This window comes from Perognathus longimembris, chromosome 1 (genome assembly GCF_023159225.1).
Source record: "Perognathus longimembris pacificus isolate PPM17 chromosome 1, ASM2315922v1, whole genome shotgun sequence".
NCBI classification, from domain to species: domain Eukaryota; kingdom Metazoa; phylum Chordata; class Mammalia; order Rodentia; family Heteromyidae; genus Perognathus; species Perognathus longimembris.
The window spans coordinates 78,810,074-78,827,795 of NC_063161.1; the positions used below are offsets into that span (position 1 = coordinate 78,810,074).

A 17,722-nucleotide genomic window follows, 5' to 3' on the forward strand; every position below is an offset into this window, starting at 1 on the left:
CTCACATCTCAGCCTTCTGAGTAGTTAGGATTACATGTGTGGACTGCCACTACCTAGCTTATTTTTTTTTTCTTTTATCTCTGTATCCCAGTCTGGATCTCATCTCCCTCCTGCCTCTACCTCCTGAGCCCTGTGATTGATTACAAATGTGTACCACCATCCCTGTTGGTTACATGTATTTTTAAGCAGTACTGTATTATTATTTTTTTTTAGTGGAAAAGTACTAGCATTTGGGGTCCCTTCCAGCTGTAGCCACCCTGCTTTAATGAATTAGCTCTTTGTTTGAATGGCATGATAAAGTGAAGAGCCTATTGGCTCTTAGACAATTCCTGACCAGCTTATGAACTCAAGATGATTCTAGCATTAAAAATGTGTGAGACACCATTTTGAAAGAAATGAGTCATGAGAAAGTACGGCTTCCTCTTGAATTAAATAAATAAAACAAAACCCCAAGCCCTTGAAATAGCCAAGGCGTGGCACTTAAAAATAGCTGCTCCTGGGGCTCACAGACCCAAGCTCTGGGCTTCAGAACTTGTCGTGGACGGCTTTGTGCTCCTGCGAGTCCCTGGCCCACCATTCACTTACCTGCACAGTTTTGCGGGGGATGGGGAGCAAAGCTGGGTGACCACTGCTACATTTTCATGCTCCAGTTGCACCGGCAGCTGAATGGCTCATTAGCATCTGGCTTGGAGCCTGACCTTTCCTTTAAAGAATTCAGTGGTTGCAGGGTACCAGTAGCTCACAAGTATAAGCTTAGGAGGCTGAGATCTGGTGGATTGTGGTTGGAGGCCAGCCTGGGTAGAAAAGTCCATGAAATTCCATCTCCAAAATAACCAGCAAAAGGCCAGGCTGAAGGCATAGATCAAATAGTAGAACGCCAGCTGAGCAAAGCAAGCCAAGCAAAATGTAAGGTCCTGAGTTCAAACCCTAGTACTGGCAAACCAACAAAACCCTTAGTAGTGGAGTGATGTGTCTGATCACACTGTTAGCTAGTACAAGGACAGGACCCTGCTGGTGGGCATCTAGGCCCTTTGACCCTGGTTGATTCTCTCTGGGTATGAGATACCAGGACTGTTGTGGAAGGCTGTTCCAAGTGTGACATTTGGCGCCAAGGTGTGGCCACATGGTGCTCTGTGTAAGCTGTTTCCCAGAGCCAACGCTGCTTCCGGCCTTGGTTACGGACAGGCCAAGCCCTAGGGTTGCCACACAGCCACTGCCAAAGGGCAAGTCTGGGTCCTGTGTCCTGGACCCACACCACATAGTGGCTATCTCCAATAAACCTGTTCCATGCGGGATGGATATTCTTATGGATGTTCAAGAAGTTATCCAGCTCCTTTGTTGCTGTTTTTGTTCTCTTATTGTCTTGTTTGTTCATTTATCTGTCTTTGGGAGGGCTAAGGGAGGCACAGGAATGGAGGGACAAAGGGTGAACAAATGCAGCCGTGGTCCTCACTAGATACTATGTTGAAAATGAAGTGTACAACTTGAGGGTGGGGACGGGAAGGAAAAGCTGGGAGAGAGTGAGGGAAGGGGTGACATCGTCCATAAAGAAATGTACTCATTACCTGACTTATATAACTGTAACCTCTCTGTACATCACTTTTGTAATAATAATTGTTATTATTACTATTTTTTTTTTTTGGCCAGTCCTGGGCCTTGGACTCAGGGCCTGAGTACCATCCCTGGCTTCTTCCCACTCAAGGCTAGCACTCTGCCACCTGAGCCACAGCGCCTCTTCTGGCCGTTTTCCATATATGTGGTGCTGGGGAATCGAACCGAGAGCTTCATGTGTAGGAGGCAAGCACTCTTGCCACTAGGCCATATTCCCAGCCCTGTAATAATTTTTTTTAAAAAAACATTAATCAGGGGCTGGGGATATGGCCTAGTGGCAAGAGTGCTTGCCTTGTATACATGAGGCCCTGGGTTCGATTCCCCAGCACCACATATACAGAAAACAGCCAGAAGTGGCGCTGTGGCTCAAGTGGCAGACTGCTAGCCTTGAGCAAAAAGAAGCCAGGGACAGTGCTCAGGCCCTGAGTTCAAGGCCCAGGACTGGCCAAAAAAAAAAAAAAAGAAAAAGAAAAACATTAATCAGCCCTGCAATCTAGCTACTGAGGAGTCAGAGGTAGGAGGATCTTTGTGATCTGAGGCCAGCTTGGGCAGAAGTCCAAGACCCTATTTGAGAAACTAAAAGGGAAGGACAAGGGGTGTGTGACTGGGTCCAGATGGGGCAAAGGGAGAATTCAGTGTGGTTAACCCCTAGCTACTTAACTTATGAACAGCTAATAACTGTGTAAATGAGTATGTAGAGACTCCATGCCAGTACAGTAAAACTGTACTGGCTTCAGAAGCTGTCAAAGTTGCTGAGGCCCTGGCCCCTCATCCCTCCTGCACACAAACTTTGTCACTTTGTGAAGTCCTGAGCAGTGATGGTTGGCGTCCCTGATTTCCCCCAGTGCTGCCAGTGTCTCTCCCTGTTTTCTTTGTCTCCCACGTGAGACACTCTCTTGTGGGACATGGGACAGTCCTGACACTTGGAGATGACTAGCTTCTCCTTGTACCTGCCCAATGGGTGGCAATACCATATTTGACCATCTGGGATGTGAGGCTAGGAAACAGCCTCTCTTACTTTCTGCACGTGCCAGGGCTGACCTTCAATTGGGGCTGCAGGTCTGGGGCCTCGTGTCCAGTGCCTAGAGGGTGGTGAGTATTGGTTCCCTCCCAGCCCTCTGGCTGTGGGCCTGGCTGTCCCTCGGCATGGGTGGCAGTGTATCCAGGTGGCCTACAGGGTGCCTAGCATGAGCACCATCTCTATGGAGAGGTTGTTTCCTGGGGAAGCCAGCGTCAGCCTTCTTATCTTCCCAAGTGGGAAGGAATTTATAGCTCACAGAGCCAGTGCACAGCCGGCCACAACACACGTAGCGGCCCTGGTGGCTTCACACATGTTGACTTTTGGATAGCTGTACCTGCTTCATGGTTGCCAGGAGCCCTTGGGACATTTCCTCTCATTCTTGAGGGGTCATGGCAACCAGAACTTGGTGTTGTATAGCTCACAGATGCCCTGGTATCCTGGGCCCTCATCCACCAACCTGCAGTGACACCTAAGTGGCGCCCCTGGGAGCCTGCAGAGGCTGGGGCCATGATGGCTGCTCCCCACCCTGGGTTGCCGTATTGCTGGAGACAACCTGACTCTGCTGGAAGTTGTCTTTACCTTTCTTATCAAGGTCCTAGGGGGTTCTGAGGCCTGGGGTTGCTCCAGCATGAGAGCCCCTCCCCCTCTCCAGTGAACAGAACATTTTTTAATGTTTCTCGTTTCAGCCCCCTATAAGCTTTTGCTTTTTGTTTTTTAACAGGATCCTACTGTTTGAGAACCACCAAGGCACATATTTGTGGTTGGGTTTCTAAAATTATTCCTGGAGCTGAAATGCTTAGGAACTCAGGGTAGTCAGTTTGCTCCAGGCCTCCTAGCCCAGCCCTACAGGCAACTGTGCCTCTGTGGGCCTCTGGGCACCTGGTCTGCGTTTCTGCTCACAAGCTGTTGGCATCAACTATTGGAGGGTATTTTTCAATGAACTGGTCAGGAGCCACTGGGAGTGGGGCAGGTACAGGGAATAGCTGCTGTCTGACATCCTAGGAGGTGAGGCCCTGCTTCACCACTTCCTGTCTGGGCATACTTTCAGTCCACAGCCCAGGAAGGCATCCATCCAGAGGCACAGAAGCTGGCTAGGTTGGAGGAGCTGGGATTGCTGGCATGCAATCCTGGGACAGGAGGCCCTACATGGAGAGAGCCCCAGAAAGTTGGTGGCAGTCTGCTGGACCCAGGCTGTAAGCTGTGCATGTGCAGTGAGGGTCCTCGAGGCTGGTCTAGTTGGAAGAGGGATAGCCAGCCAGCTCCACGCGGAAGGGTCCCCAGCTGCCAGACAGCACAGAGTCCTGAACATGCATGTATAAATCCAGCCTCCATCACAGTCACAAAATGCCTGATGCTGGGTACATTATTTGGAGAAGAGGTTTATTTTAGGTCACAGTGGGGTTTTTTGTTTTGTTTTGTGTTTGGTGTTGGTCTTGGGGCTTCAACTAGTGGTCTGGGCACTATCCCTGAACTTCTTTTGCTCAAGGCTATTGTTCTACCACGTGAACCATAGCTCTACTTCCGGCTTTCTGGTGGTTATGTGGAGATTAGAGTTTCCAATTCTAGTTTTCCCGGCTGGCTTTGAACCATGATCCTTAGGTCTCAGCCTCCTGAGTAGCTAGGATTACAGGCGTGAGCTGTACTGGTGCCTACCTAGGTCACAGTTTGTTTGTTTGTTTGTTTGTTTTGCCAGTCCTGGGCCTTAGACTCAGGGCCTGAGCACTGTCCCTGGCTTCTTTTTGCTCTGCCACTTGAGCCACAGCGCCACTTCTGGCAGTTTTCTGTATATGTGGTGCTGGGGAATCGAACCCAGGGCTTCATGTATTAGAGGCAAGCACTCTTGCCACTAGGCCATATCCCCAGCCCCTAGGTCACAGTTTTGAAGGTTAAAATTTTAAGACCCAGGGGTTGGGGATTTAGCTCAGTGGAAGAGTACTTGCCTGGCAAGTGCAAGGCCCTGAGTTCGATCCTCAGCTTTGGGGGAAAAAAAAATGTAAGACCAAGTGGTCCTATTGATTGAGCTCTGATGTGGGGCCCCTTGGCTGAATCATGTCACAGGGAATGTGTCAAGAGGGAGAGGTTGCATGGCAGGCCTGGAAGCAGAGTGGAGCCTGGAGTGGCCTCCCACTGGGTCTCACGTCTTAATCATCTTTCCTCCAAAGCACATACTAGGGCGTTGGAAGACACAACTCAAACCCTATCAAAGCGTGTGACAGTCAGTAGAGACCCAGGCAAGAGACACATTAGGGACACTTTAGGTGTACAGGCTAAGTTAGCTCTAAATATAGACATTTATAGACCTTCACAATGAAGCTCATAAAAAGCTCTCAAACGGAGCAGCTTTTCTTGGTGCCCGTGTCTCATGCCTGTAATCCTAGCGACTCAGGAGACTGAGAGCTGAGGATTGCTGTTGGAAGCCAGCCTTGGCAAGAAAGTCTATGAGACTCTCATCTCCAATTAACCACAAAAAAATGGTGAAAGCAGAGCTGTGGCTCACATGGTAGAGCATTACTCTTGAGCACAAAAACCCAGGGACGGCTCCTAGGCCCTGAGTTTAAGCCCAGCACAAAATGACAAATACTTTGTGTTGGCTGGGTATCAGGGGCTCGTGCCTACTAAGCTCTTTGATAGGCAGAGATCTAAAGGATCCTGGTTCCAGGCTACTGGGCAAAATTTGCACAACCCTACCTCAACAGAAAAAGCTGGATGTGTTAGTGTGCACTTGTCATCTTAGCCATAGTTGGAAACATAAACAGAAGGATCAAAGTCTAGGACAGCCTGGTTAAAAAGCAAGACCCTATCAAAAATAACCACAACAGCTGGGAGCCAGTGGCTTACGTCTATAATCCTTACTACTCAGGAGTCTGAGATCTGTGGATCATGGTTCATAGCCACCTCAAGCAGGAAAGGCCATATGACTCTTATCTCCAATTAGCCACTAGAAAACCAGAAGTGGAGCAGTGGCTCAAAGTGGTAGAATGCTAACCTTGAGCACGAAAACTTAGGATCAGCGACCAGGGCCTTGAGTTCAAGCCCCATTACCAACAAAATAAAATAACCAGAGCAACAGAGTTGGTGGTGTGACTGAAAGGGCAGAGAGCATGTCTAGTAAACTTGACGCCCTGAGTTCAAACCTGTCCTGTGAGAAGCAGCCCTGCTACTGTCTCCTGTGTGTTGGCGCAGGTAGTGGGGTCTGCCCACTGTCTGTGGGTTTGTGGATACTCTCTCTCACACACACACGTGTCTCTCTCTCTCTCACACACACACACACACACACACACACGTTGCCATGAAGGTGAATGAATGAATGGAGGGAGAAATAGCAAGGGGGTCTTTCAAAAGCATTTAGAAATGTCCATAGGACATTGCTGAAGCTGCTTAATTGGTTAAGATCCAGAATTCTTTTTCTCTGAAGAAATGATACAGATATGTAAACATGGACAAGAAGCTCACCATTTTTATTAAGTTACAGACTGTCATTAAATAAGACTGAAGCTAGGCAGCCATAGACTTCATTAAGGCCTCGGTGTAGATCTTTTCTCTATTCAACAAGAAGATCTTGATTTAAAAAAAAAAAATCCAGTAGGAATGATGGCTAGCAGCTGTGGGACAGGAGCCTCGAGCTCATGCCCCCAGCCTGTCCACAGATCTTCATATGGGCAATGCGGTGTTCCCTTCCCACCAGACTAAGGTCCAGGTGTCTCTACCTACCTGCTCTGTGATGCTGCAGGTGCCAGCTTCAGTCCAGTTGTTGCAGTGCTTCTCAGCCTGTAAGTGACAATCACAGAGCTAGATGGTGATGACAGATGTGAAAACAGACCCTCTCTGTCCCTGGTCAGATTTCCATTGTCCAGATGTCATGGCAGTACTGGGGGGTTGAACAGCAACAGCACGAGGAACAGAGCATGTTATGGCCTAGAAGTTCTGGGGAAGATGTCAGGCCAAGTGTGCAATGCCCAGTTCCTGCCCCTCATCATTGCATGCCTGGCTGTTACTGGTGGAACCATGGTGCTTTTTCTTGGACAGTGGAAGGCCCTAAAGCCACCATATTAATGAACTTTCCAAACACGCACATGCCCTGTGGCATCTTCACAGAAGGGCCTAGCCTGTGTTCTCTGCAAGTGAGTCTTTCCTGAGCACCTGGAAGAGGCCTGGTGTGCCATGCGCCCATGTGGCTTGGTTCTAGCTTGCCACTCTGTGCAGGGAGACACTGTTGTCGACCCCCCGGCCTCTGCACCTCTGGGTGAGGTGCCCCAGGATGCCCATCAGTGCAAGCCTGCAGAGTTTGTGCAGAAGGAGGGTGGCCAGGGCGTTGATGCAGCTCTCCCCGAACAGGACTAGTTCTGCCAGGTTCATGAGCAGCTCATCCCTTGGGGAGCCCATGTCCCTCTGCAGCTTCCGCCCCGCCCGCTGGAGGAGCGCCATGTTGTAGAAGAGTCGGCAGGCAAACATGTTCAGAACCACAGTCAGCACCACACCACGGGCAGAGGCTATGTCCCTCTGGGCTGGAGCTGCCCGCCAGGCTGGTTGAGTGGCACATAGGACCAAGAGAATGAGCTTGAAGGCCAGGGCAAGCCCGAAGCCCAGGCTGAACTTGACAATTTCATATTCCGGCCAAGTGGTCAGCGGGTCCACCTGGCACAGGGTGGCTCTGTGCAGCTCTCCAGATGTGCCCAGCAGGGCCACCACGATCAGTGAGCTGCAGATGGCACAGCCCCCAATGGTGGCCAGGCCTGCTGCAGAGCTTAGGACACCCTGGATTCCCCAGAGCAGATGGCATGAGGAGCCCGGCAAGAGGGTCAGGATGAGCATGGCCCCCTGCAGGTACTGGGCAGTGAAGTAGCAGACATTGGCGAAGAAAGACAGGACCCCGCAGCCCAGGTTTGTGGTGAGCATGTAGTTGGGCCTGCTGGCAGCGCTGAGTGACAGCAGGGTCATGAGGATGCCGGTGACAGTGAGACCTGAGAGCTGCATGTCCAGCACTCCCAGCTTGGCTCGGCAGCGGACAAACGTGGTCAAGTTGAAGAGACCAGTAGCCAAGCTCAGCGGGACACACAGAGCCACGTACACGTGTGTGCATCTGGAGATGATGCTCTGTGTAGCGATAACGTCCTCCACAGCTGGGGACACATGGCTTGGGTACTGGATCCAGGACATGTTGTGGGAGCCCATCTTGGAGAGCTGACACCCCTGAAATGGAAGCATGTGCCACATGGTCACAGGCTGGCCCAGCCTTCGTGTCAGTGTGCGGGCTCAGGGCTCGATCTCCAGCAAGCCTCCCAGTGGCCAGTGCCCTGTTCGCAGTACGAAGGGTTGTGTGTGTATGTGTACTTTGAGTGTCCCTGTCAGCCTCACCACCTTGCCCTCATCACCCTCAGCCACATCTGAGTGCACAGGCTGAGGAACAGGTGAGTGCCCTGTGAACAGTGTCCTGGTAATGGCTTCTGTCTCCCCAAAGCCCGCCACTTCCTAGGAGCAGAGCTCTGGAAGTTCTCCCCTGAGTCATCTGAGCTTCCTGTGCAAGCCGGCCCTGGCCTCTGGCCCCTGGCAGAATCGCTCAGAATCCACATTGCGTGCAGGTGGGGCCTGACTGCATTTGAAATCTGGCTGTGAAGCTGAGAAGTTCTGCACAGGCTGACCAGTTTGTCCTTCATTACAGACCTCTTCCTATTCAACATGGACGAACACTAGGGGCTCAAGGAGCAGCATGTTTTGCTGGCTCTCTGGGGGTTGTCAGGCATCCAGCTCTTGGAGCTGAGAATTACTTTATTACAGTGAGCTGTAAATTCCTGGGTTTAGGGCTTTATTAAGTCAGGGCTGACAGGCTTACACCATCTTTGGTCAGTGAAATAATTGCGTCTCCATACACATGTTCCCTCCTTTCCTTTAAATTTTAACTAAATAGTAGTTGAGGCTAGGAGATAGTGTTGCTGTTTATTAAAAGAAAAGAAGGCAATCAAATTGGAAGCACAATTTTTCTGGGATGCCTGACACCTGGGTTGCTGGTGGGAGTGGGCTCAGCCCATGGGTGAGGAATATGTGTGCACATGTGTGTACTTGTGTGTAGGGGGTGTTTTGAAGCATATCCTGCTCCTGGCCAGCCTGGCAGATGCACACAGTGTGCCTACAGATTGCATCCAAGTGATTTGGCAGTAGAGTAGGAATGAACATCCCTTTGCTGGCCTATCACCCCACCAGGATTCTGTGTGCCCTAAGCTTGGCCATGTCTCTGCAGACGTCCTTATTTTATACACAGGCAGTTAACTACCCATCGTGCTCGATCTTTGCCTGCCCAGTCTGTCCTGGGCTTTTCTGTGGCCTGGTCACTTCATCCACTTCTTCCTGTCTGCCTTCGTGCCTTCCTTTCTGTGTCTCCTCTGCCCCGCACTCTGACCTTCTGCTCGCCTGCAGACCTGACTGCCACCCTTCCACCGGTTTCTTTCCTTTATCTTGAGCTGTGGCTAACCTGCTCCCCCAGCCATCTTCAATTTACATTCTGCTGGCTCTATTAGGGCCTTTGAGGACTCTGGCATTTTTTAGGCTTCAAGGTGCTTATATTCCTTGAAGAGGTCTCGAAGCTTCTTTTGGTTTCTGTCTTTGGATATCTCTGAACACACATATTGAGTGCCCTACTTAAACTTACATTCAGAAATTACTGACAGATGAGGCCACCTTGCTCTGAACTGTACTTGCTTTTGCTTCTGTGGGGCCCCTGGGGTCTCCTGGTGTGGAGCAGGAGGTTCTTGCCAGTCCAGAGTGATGGCCCACAGGGGTGACGACTGCAGCCAGCTGCGTTTATCCCCTTGCCAGCCTAGTCTCACCATGCAACTCCTAACATCTTATTTTTCGTTTGTTTTCTTATTTTTAGAAATTTACCCTCTCCCCCCTAGTTCTTTTTAAAACATTTTAGGATATGGGTTTTCTATCATAACAAAGCCCACACAGCCAGGAATGGGAGTTTGGGGCAGGCTTTGTCTCTGGCAAATAGGCCTTGAAGGTTCTGGGCTGGAGAGGCTGACGTACCCCATCCACCAGGCCATGGCCTACACTTTGTTACACCCAGACCATGTGGTATGGGGGGCGAGGGGACAGAAGAGGGTCTTCTGAATAACTCACTGGTCTTGGGTAGGGCAGCTGCTCATGGCATGGTATGCTTGCCTTTGGACTCGTTTGTTGTTGTTATTTTGTTTTTGGCAGTACTTTGGATTTGAACTCAGGGCCTTGAACTTGTTACATAGGTATTCTGTTACTCGAGACTTTGGTTATTGTTCAAGATCTTACACTGGGATAGCTGGGATAACAGGTGTGCACTACCATGCTCATATAACATATTCGTTTGTTAAGATGGGGAGAAGGCCTCACAAACTTTTTGCCTAGACTAGCTCAAAACCATGATCCTCCTGATCTCATCTTCCAAAATAGCTAGGATTGCAGGTGTGAGCCACTGCCTGGCTGAAGGAATTGTAGGGATTTCTCTCCACCCCCATAGGAGTTTTACTGAGATTTTTTTTTTTTTAAGAATAAATTCTGCTTTATTTGCCTGGTGGTTTACTGAGATTTGGACTCTGCTTTTTCACCTTGGGGCTCCGTTTTGGTGCTCTCACGGTCTGAAGACAAAGCAGTGAGTTGTGATGTTTTCCATTGCCAATACTTAAGGGCCAGCCAGGCGGCTTGGAAATGAAGAAATATGACTAGCCGAGAGGAAGTGCTTCATCTCGTCCGCACAATGGGAAGAATCTGGGAAGGGATGATGGGTAGATGCTGGTCTCTGTCAGGAGCTCAGCCTCTTGTGGCTGTCAGCCCTGCTCTCCAGTGTGTCTGGGGCAGGAGGGCACCTTGCTCAGTGCTCAGAGCTCCAGCTGCAGCATCCCTCTGCCCTCCATGTGCCATCTGGGCCACTCAGTGAGGAGGCTCAGCTCAGCTCATGGGTCTCCTGCCCTGGCTGGGTGCACTAGGGGAAAGGAGAGATGAGGAGAGGAAGGCACTTGATTGCTCAGTGGTGGGCACTGGGCATAGATAGACACTGTGGCACCACCCAGGCTCTCCTTCCTGCCCACACCTGTGTCCACACCAAGCCCCTCTGCAGTTGATGTTTCAGCACAGTGTAGTCCTGTACATTTGTTCAGGGCCCCTCAAGGCACATTAGAATCCCACCCTACCTCTCGGCCCCATGCAGTACCGAGCCCCATGTGTGGTGCTTCCGGGTGCAGCCCATCACCCCGTGCTACCCAGGGGCCTGGACCATGATCACACACTGTCAGGCCTTAGTGCCAGGCCTGCCCGCAAAGCCCTGGCCACTTCTTTCCTTTTCCTATTTCTTTATTTCATTATTTACCTACTTAGTGGGTAATGGGGCTTGATCTTAGGGCCTGGGCACTGTCTATCCTTCAGCTCTTTTTGCTCACTGCCAGTTTTCTGGTGGTAAATTGGAGCTAAGAGTCTCATGGACTTTCCTGCCTGGGCTGGCTTAGAACTGTGGTCCTGTATCTTAGCTTTCTGAGTAGCTAAGATTACAGGTATGAGCCACCAACACCTGGCTTTCCTTTTCCGTTTTTTCTTTCTTTCTTCTTCTATGCGTATGTGCGTGCATGCGTGTATGCTTGTGTGCCCATGCTGGGTCCTGGTCCGGGGACTTGAACTTAGGGCCTGGGTACTGCTTTTGTGCTCAAGGCTGGTGCTTTTAGCATTTTGGCCACAGCTCCACTTCTGGCTTTTTGCTGGTTTATTGAAGATAAGAGTCTCACAGACTTTTCATGCCTGGGCTGGCTTTTAAACCTCCATCCTCAAATTTCAGCCTACTGAGTGAGTAGCTGAGATTTCAGGCGTGAGCCGCCAGCAGCTAGCTGCTGTCTGCTTGTTGACTGACAAGCCCGCATAACAGGAACACACAGGACCTTTCCTGCCCAGCCTTCTATGGCTTGCTTCTGCTACTCAGCCTCCTGGCTCCCTCTTCTGGCTCCCTGGATCCTGGGAGCTTCTGGGCCTTGAAATTCTCTTCTCCAACATCTCCCTAACTCCAGAACCACAGCAAGTGAGTGATGGAGAGGGAGCGTGACTGGTGCCTGGCACGTCAGAGCTGAGACCTCGGTTAATGGCATTCTCTCGAGCATCGTGCCACATGGCAGACTCTGAACACTCAGAGTTTGATCATTCACTCGCACCTGGGCTTCCACATGAGACAGGCACTGCAGTTACAACGGTGACGATTTCCAGTGGTTGTAGTGAGTCACTCACTGAGAAATGTTTGCCCTTGGTTGGCCGGCTGGTTGACACAGTGACCAAAGTCAGAATCTAGACAGTTTGGCTGAGAACTCCCACCCCCCTCCCCCCACTCCTTTATGGTTCTTTTAAAAGAATTTATAAACAGTGACACACATTCTCCTTGGCGAGAACCACAGAGGACCTGGTCATGCAGGGACCATGACCACCACACAGTACGAGGAATGGTCCCCTCGTTGTCCCCATACTGGCACCCAGCCCCCTCATCTACCCCTTCTGCCACCACCAAGTGTCCATTTTCTGTTCCTGAATCTTGACTTCAGAGTAACAGGAGATGGATCTGCGTATGGAGCCTCGGGCCCACCTGGCTTTCTCACGGGGCTTGGTGGTCCTCCCTGGCCTGTGTGCTGCGTTGTCGTGTCCTCTTTCTGAGTACATCGTGCTGGCCTGTGCTGGCAGGGGTGTGGGGTTGCTGTCTACAGGTAGCAGCAGCAGCTGTGGGCCTGTCCCAGGAGGCTACACATCCTTGCAAGTGGCATTGCTGGCTCCTGGGGTCAGCCTGGCACAGCTGTGTCTTCCCGGGTAGCCACACCATCCTTCACTCCTGCTGGAATTGTACTTTTAACTCCAGAAAAAGCAAAGGTCTTATTAAACCCCAGAATTCCTGGTAGAGGGATGGGTACTCCATGCCAGCTAGCCTCAGGCCAAGAAGCCATAGCTCAGAGGTACTCCCAGCCCTGAGGAAGGGCTGCTGAGGTCAGCCTGGGTTCCCCGGCACTCCCTAGGGCCAGCCTTCAGAACGCTGTGTCCCTCACTGCGGCTTCAGGCCCTCCAGATCCTGACTGGCTCCGGGATGTGTGGGCCAGCTCTAGTACCCACTTGCTTTCCTGGAGCTGGGGAGTGGGAGAGAAGGGCAGCCTCCCCCAGCCAGGCCAGGGTCTGGTGCTTCATCTTCCCCAGCTCTGTTACAGACTGCCAAGTGTCTATCCTTCAGGAACTGTGCCAGCCCTGCCCAGTGCACCAGTTGGAGGGTCTTCTGGGATTCACCCTGGTTTTTGCCATCCTTTCCATAGATAATTCCTTAGTGCCAGGTCAGTAATTACAAAGACCTTATCTGTGTGGACTGAGCCATTTGGAGCTTTCGTTCTTGCAGATCCCATTGAATCTGTGCAAAGGCTGCAGAAATTTGGGAGGCCAGGATTCTCCACGTGGTCTGAGGGGCCCTACCTGCAAGAGGCCTGGAGGTGAAGGGGCCTCAACCCCTGGGCAGGGGCCATGAGTCCTACCAGAGGATCTGTCTGTGGTCCCGCAGGTCTAGTGAATTACAGTTTGGTTGTTTCCCCAGCCCCAACCGAGGGCATTGCAGTCTGTGTCACTCCGTTGTGGAGAAGGTGGGAGGGGCTGAGTTCGGGATGGAGGGCACAGTGGCATTAGGTGACAGACCACTCTGCTTGCTCTGCAGCCCCACCTCCTCAGGCAGGGCTTGGCCAAGAGATTTTGCTGTTGGCCCAGTCATGCTTCCATTTCAGTCTCCCTTGTTCTTCCAGACAGAGGCGACTTCCCAATGACTCACTGCTGCTCTGCATACGTGGCCCCATGTCCTGTACCCCCAGCCCCTGGCCAGCTCCGTGTGGAGCAGCTGCAGAGGGGCCTTTGACTGACATCCTAGTGGTTGGTATATAGGAGCCAGCCAGAACCCTCCACCTCTGACTGTGGCCCGTGTATCAGGGATGGCAGTGCAGGAAGTCCTTAGCTCCCTGCTCCTGGCCTCCCCTGGTGGTCCAGGCCATTTATTTCCAGGAACTATTTGAGTCTCTGCCTAAGATGGGAAAATTAACCTCATAAAAGGATAAAGATAAAACCACTTTGCTTTCATGGGTCTTTTGAAGAAAACACATGTGTCACAGACTGCTACATACACACTGGACACATGCAAATACATAGATGTGCTGTGTACATACATGTGCATGCATGTACCAGGGAACACACAACCTTGCCTATACACATGTATACACTTGGTCAACACACGTTGAAATACACCCATAATACCAGGAGCACAGCACTAACACAACTACATGACCCTTGCCTGTGGCTGGCTCAGCGTGATAAGGGCCAGGTTCTCCAACCCTTTTCCTCCCAGTCTTCATGGCTGCAGTGTCTGCTAGTCCTGGTATCCAACATTGATCCAGAAGAAGAGCAGCATGGGGCATGGCATGGGCTGAGGGGCTGTGCAGGGCTATGTGTGGACCCTCTCCCAACAGCCTGACCTCTGTAGAACCACAAGCCCTGCTGCTCCCTGCCTCCCACTGCCCAGCCCTTTCCCCACCTACTGGCCCCTGGCTGGTTGCTCACTCACCAAGTTTTTTTTTTTTTTTTTTTGTTTTTGCCAGTCCTGGGCCTTGGACTCAGGGCCTGGGCACTGTCCCTGGCTTCTTTTTGCTCAAGGCTAGCACTCTGCCGCTTGAGCCACAGCACCACTTCTGGCCATTTTCTGTATATGTGGTGCTGGGGAATCGAACCCAGGGCCTCATGTATACGAGGCAAGCGCTCTTGCCACTAGGCCATATCCCCAGCCCTCACCAAGTTTTGATAGAGCCCCGAGCTCTGGGGGCCACTGGCCAGGCAGACTCAGACAGTGTGCTTAGCCAAGCCCTGCCCTTGGTGGCCCAGAGGCTGAGCTAGCTGCTTCTTCTGAGCAAGCCTATTTTCTACTGGCATGTGGGGGCAGTGAGGCCAGTTCCATACATGCTTGCTCTTGAGCTGAGGTCAAGCCCTGGGGTACATTATGGAGCACAGCTCGGTGACCTTATGAAGCACAGTGGACCTGCACACAGGGGCTCCAGCTTATAGGCACGCTGCCGTTATACTAGAGTGTTGGGAGCACAGAGCCTGCCTTGTGCAGAGGCTGGCCAGCCCCTTGCCTCAGGAAGTCTAGCCGCTGCTCCCTCCCTGCCCCGCCTGCCAGTGCCCCCTGGGAGGAAAAGTACACGTCTGGGCATCTACTCCACTCTGCCGCAGTCAGCCAGCGGGACCCTGTATGTTTAGGTGTGCATTCCAGATGTGCCCACATCTGTGTGCTCTGACAACTCAAATCTTAGGGGTTTCTTTCTTCAAGAAGACCTAGCATTAATTATTTATCTGGCAGCTCCATTAATGCAAACCTACTATGTTTTCTGACCCCCTAGAATCATTTTCCAGCCCATCTGGGTACCCACTAGAGCCACTCTTGACTTCTTTTAGTGAGAGGGTTGTGCCTGCAGTCATCTCCATGCAAAGCCTGCTTCCCCACCCCCCACCCTCCCAATATAACAACCTGTGGTTGACAGTTTGAGTTCACAAAGAAACTTCCCACTGCAGCAGCAAACTTGCTCTAGGCCTCCCCCTCCCCCAGCACTGATTCCGTAAGTTGAGGCCAGGAAGGCAGAGTAGCCACCTCCCAGAGAGGCGGACAGATTCTTACCTGTGTGGAGGCCGCTCCTGCTGCCCTGAGGCCGGGAGCTTCAGGACGGAGGAGGCTGCTGTGGAGCTGGGTTTCTGCTCCGTCTGGCCTAATGTCTGCCGCTCTGCTCGGTGAAGCCCAGCCAGCACAGAAACCTACAGTTCATGAGGAGAAACAGGAACTGGCCTGAAGTCATCCAAACCACACAGTGTTTTAAGTAGTGTATGGTTTGGTCACATGACCACACACTCAAATCACCCTGTACTGGATAGAGGGGTGATGTGTGCCGAGCTGAGCCCCTGCTTCCAGGGTTCTCTTGCAGACGCGTGCTGGCCCTCACATAGCCCCTCCCAGAAAACGGCAACGTTTGCAACTTAAAATAGGAGCTGAAACCCCACCCAGACTCAAGTGCTCACGACTTATGCCAGCCAGCAGTGTGCTCCCAATCCTATCCCAGCACTCACCCGGGGCTGTAGCAGCCCAGTCCCGATAGGAGGTCTCAGCCCTCTCTCCCTGACAGCAGGGTGACCCAGGACAGTGGATGCTGTGTGGCCTGGGTACCAGATGACTGAGTCCTGACTGAAGTACTGAGCAGCCCTTGCTACCTTTCCCACCACTCACAGTCAGACTGTACCAGGAGGCACCACCAGGCCTTACGGGAGGCTACGGTGCTGGCAGCAGGTCCTGGGTAGAGGCCCCAGGTTCTGAAGGGGAGCTGTGGTCACACCCAGGTAACAGATCTTGACAATGGCTTTGGGAGCGGTTTCCTTACCTCAGCTTCTCCTAGGGCACTGTGGAAACTTAGGATGCTGTAGTCTTTACAACCCTCTCTCTTGGTGCTCACGACCCTTTGCAAAGCTTGTGCCATGTTGGGGAGACCCTCAGGGACTTTATGCCAGTACCTTGCCCATCTGTGGCCACAGATGGCAGCAGGAAAAACAGCTGCAGGGGAATGTGGTGCCGTCCCCAACCCCTAGCTGGCTGTGCACCCTGTGCTGCTGGCATCAGGCATTTGCCATGGCCTCCCAAGTTAGGCAGGAAAACGTCCTGGGCACCCACCCAGGCCTCTTGGCTCAGTGGGCATTGATGTCATTCTGAGGGTGGGAGATTGGAAACCACTTGGTGGAATCTGGGCTCCACTTCCTACCCATTCAGAGCACTGGGTGACAAGCACTGCCTGAGGGACTGAGCCGTTTTAGGAGCTGGGCTCTGCTCTGGAGCCCCAGTGCTTAACTCCCATGGAACAGAAATCTAGGCCCCTGGGAGGTAGTAGATGTCTTCTCCATTGCCTCCCTCTGCAGTGTGGGGGTGTCTCCCTCCTCCAGGATGTCCACCAGACCCTGGGCTCCCCCTCCTTACCTGCCTTCCAGCAGCCCCACACTGTCCTGTGTCAGCTCACCATGCCAGTCTCTGCCTGGTGGTGAGCTTGGGTGAGGCAGCTACCCCCTGCCCTCCTCTTCTGAGAGCCGCCCCTGACATCCTCATGGCTGGCCCCAAATACCTCTGTGTGGCTGTTGTGCCTGGCTTCTCAGGTGGCTTTGAGAGTTTTACAAACTCATATTCTGCCCCATCCTGCAGGATAGCTCCTGACTCCCTGGCAGCACAGACCTCCACCACCAAGCCTGCCTAGGGGGCCTGTGGTAGCTGGGATGGGTGGCTGTGGTGGTGCTGGAGGCCCCTTGGGTTTCCTGCCCTTCCTCATTTGCATCTCACCCTGCTCAGGTGCCTAGCCTTTCCCACAGTGGACAAGGCAGCACCTGTCCTGGACACCCACTTGCCAGCCTCTCTCATTCCAGCTGTGCCCCCATGTGTAGGGATGGAGGGACAGGCCCTGTGCTGCTGAACCCTCCTGCCATCGTCAGATGCTTGGTGCCACCTCTGCTCTGATAATGAGCTGGCTCAGGAGGGGCCCTGTGGGCTCAGGTGTTGTTCCACAGGGTTCAATGGGGTCTGAGGTGTTCCTGAAGGTACTATGGCCTCTTGAGGGCCTGCGGTGTGAGGAGGAGTGACAGGGGTGACACAGGGGAAGCAAGGTCTGCTGAGCCAGCATCCTCCTAGGAACACGAATGTGGCCTCTTCTGTCAAAGATGGTTCCCCATCTCCAAATCCATAGGGTGGGTGGAGAGCATCACAGACCTTTGTGTTCCAGGGTCGAGAAATCTCCTGTCTCTGGTTGCCAACAGGTCACAAGGACCAAGGACCAAGAGCTGCTGCTGCAGGGGGGTCTTAGAAACCAGAGGTGTATTTTTAATGTAAACCTGGGGGTTCTGATGGAGGCTGTGGGGTTTCAGTGGTCTTTGACGGGACTGCTCAGGATCTCTTAATCCAATTGCTTTGTTTTGGGGAAGCTGGGGTGGGGCAGGGCCATTGCAGAAGTCCTTGGACTGTCACTGGCTTCAGCTCACTGCATTCTCTGCCTGGAAAGCTGCAGG

At 52.3% G+C, this 17,722-nt stretch overlaps 2 protein-coding genes across 2 annotated transcripts in view; one reads left to right on the plus strand and one right to left on the minus strand.

The window, feature by feature from the left end:
- C1H7orf50 (chromosome 1 C7orf50 homolog) overlaps positions 1–17,722 on the plus strand; it is a 99,939-nt gene that overhangs the window by 37,601 nt on the left and 44,616 nt on the right. The window lies entirely within an intron of this gene.
- On the minus strand, positions 5,903–15,857 carry LOC125339374. The gene is made up of 2 exons (XM_048330521.1): positions 15,312–15,857; positions 5,903–7,822 (listed from the first exon to the last, which is right to left on the minus strand). The coding sequence occupies exon 2, from the start codon at positions 7,802–7,804 to the stop codon at positions 6,815–6,817; it is 990 nt and encodes a 329-aa protein (XP_048186478.1). The 5' UTR covers positions 7,805–7,822; positions 15,312–15,857; the 3' UTR covers positions 5,903–6,814.

Excerpts from the sequence above, each read along its gene's own strand:
- LOC125339374 (XM_048330521.1), bottom strand. The coding sequence starts at position 7,804 with ATGGGCTCCCACAACATGTCCTGGATCCAGTACCCAAGCCATGTGTCC.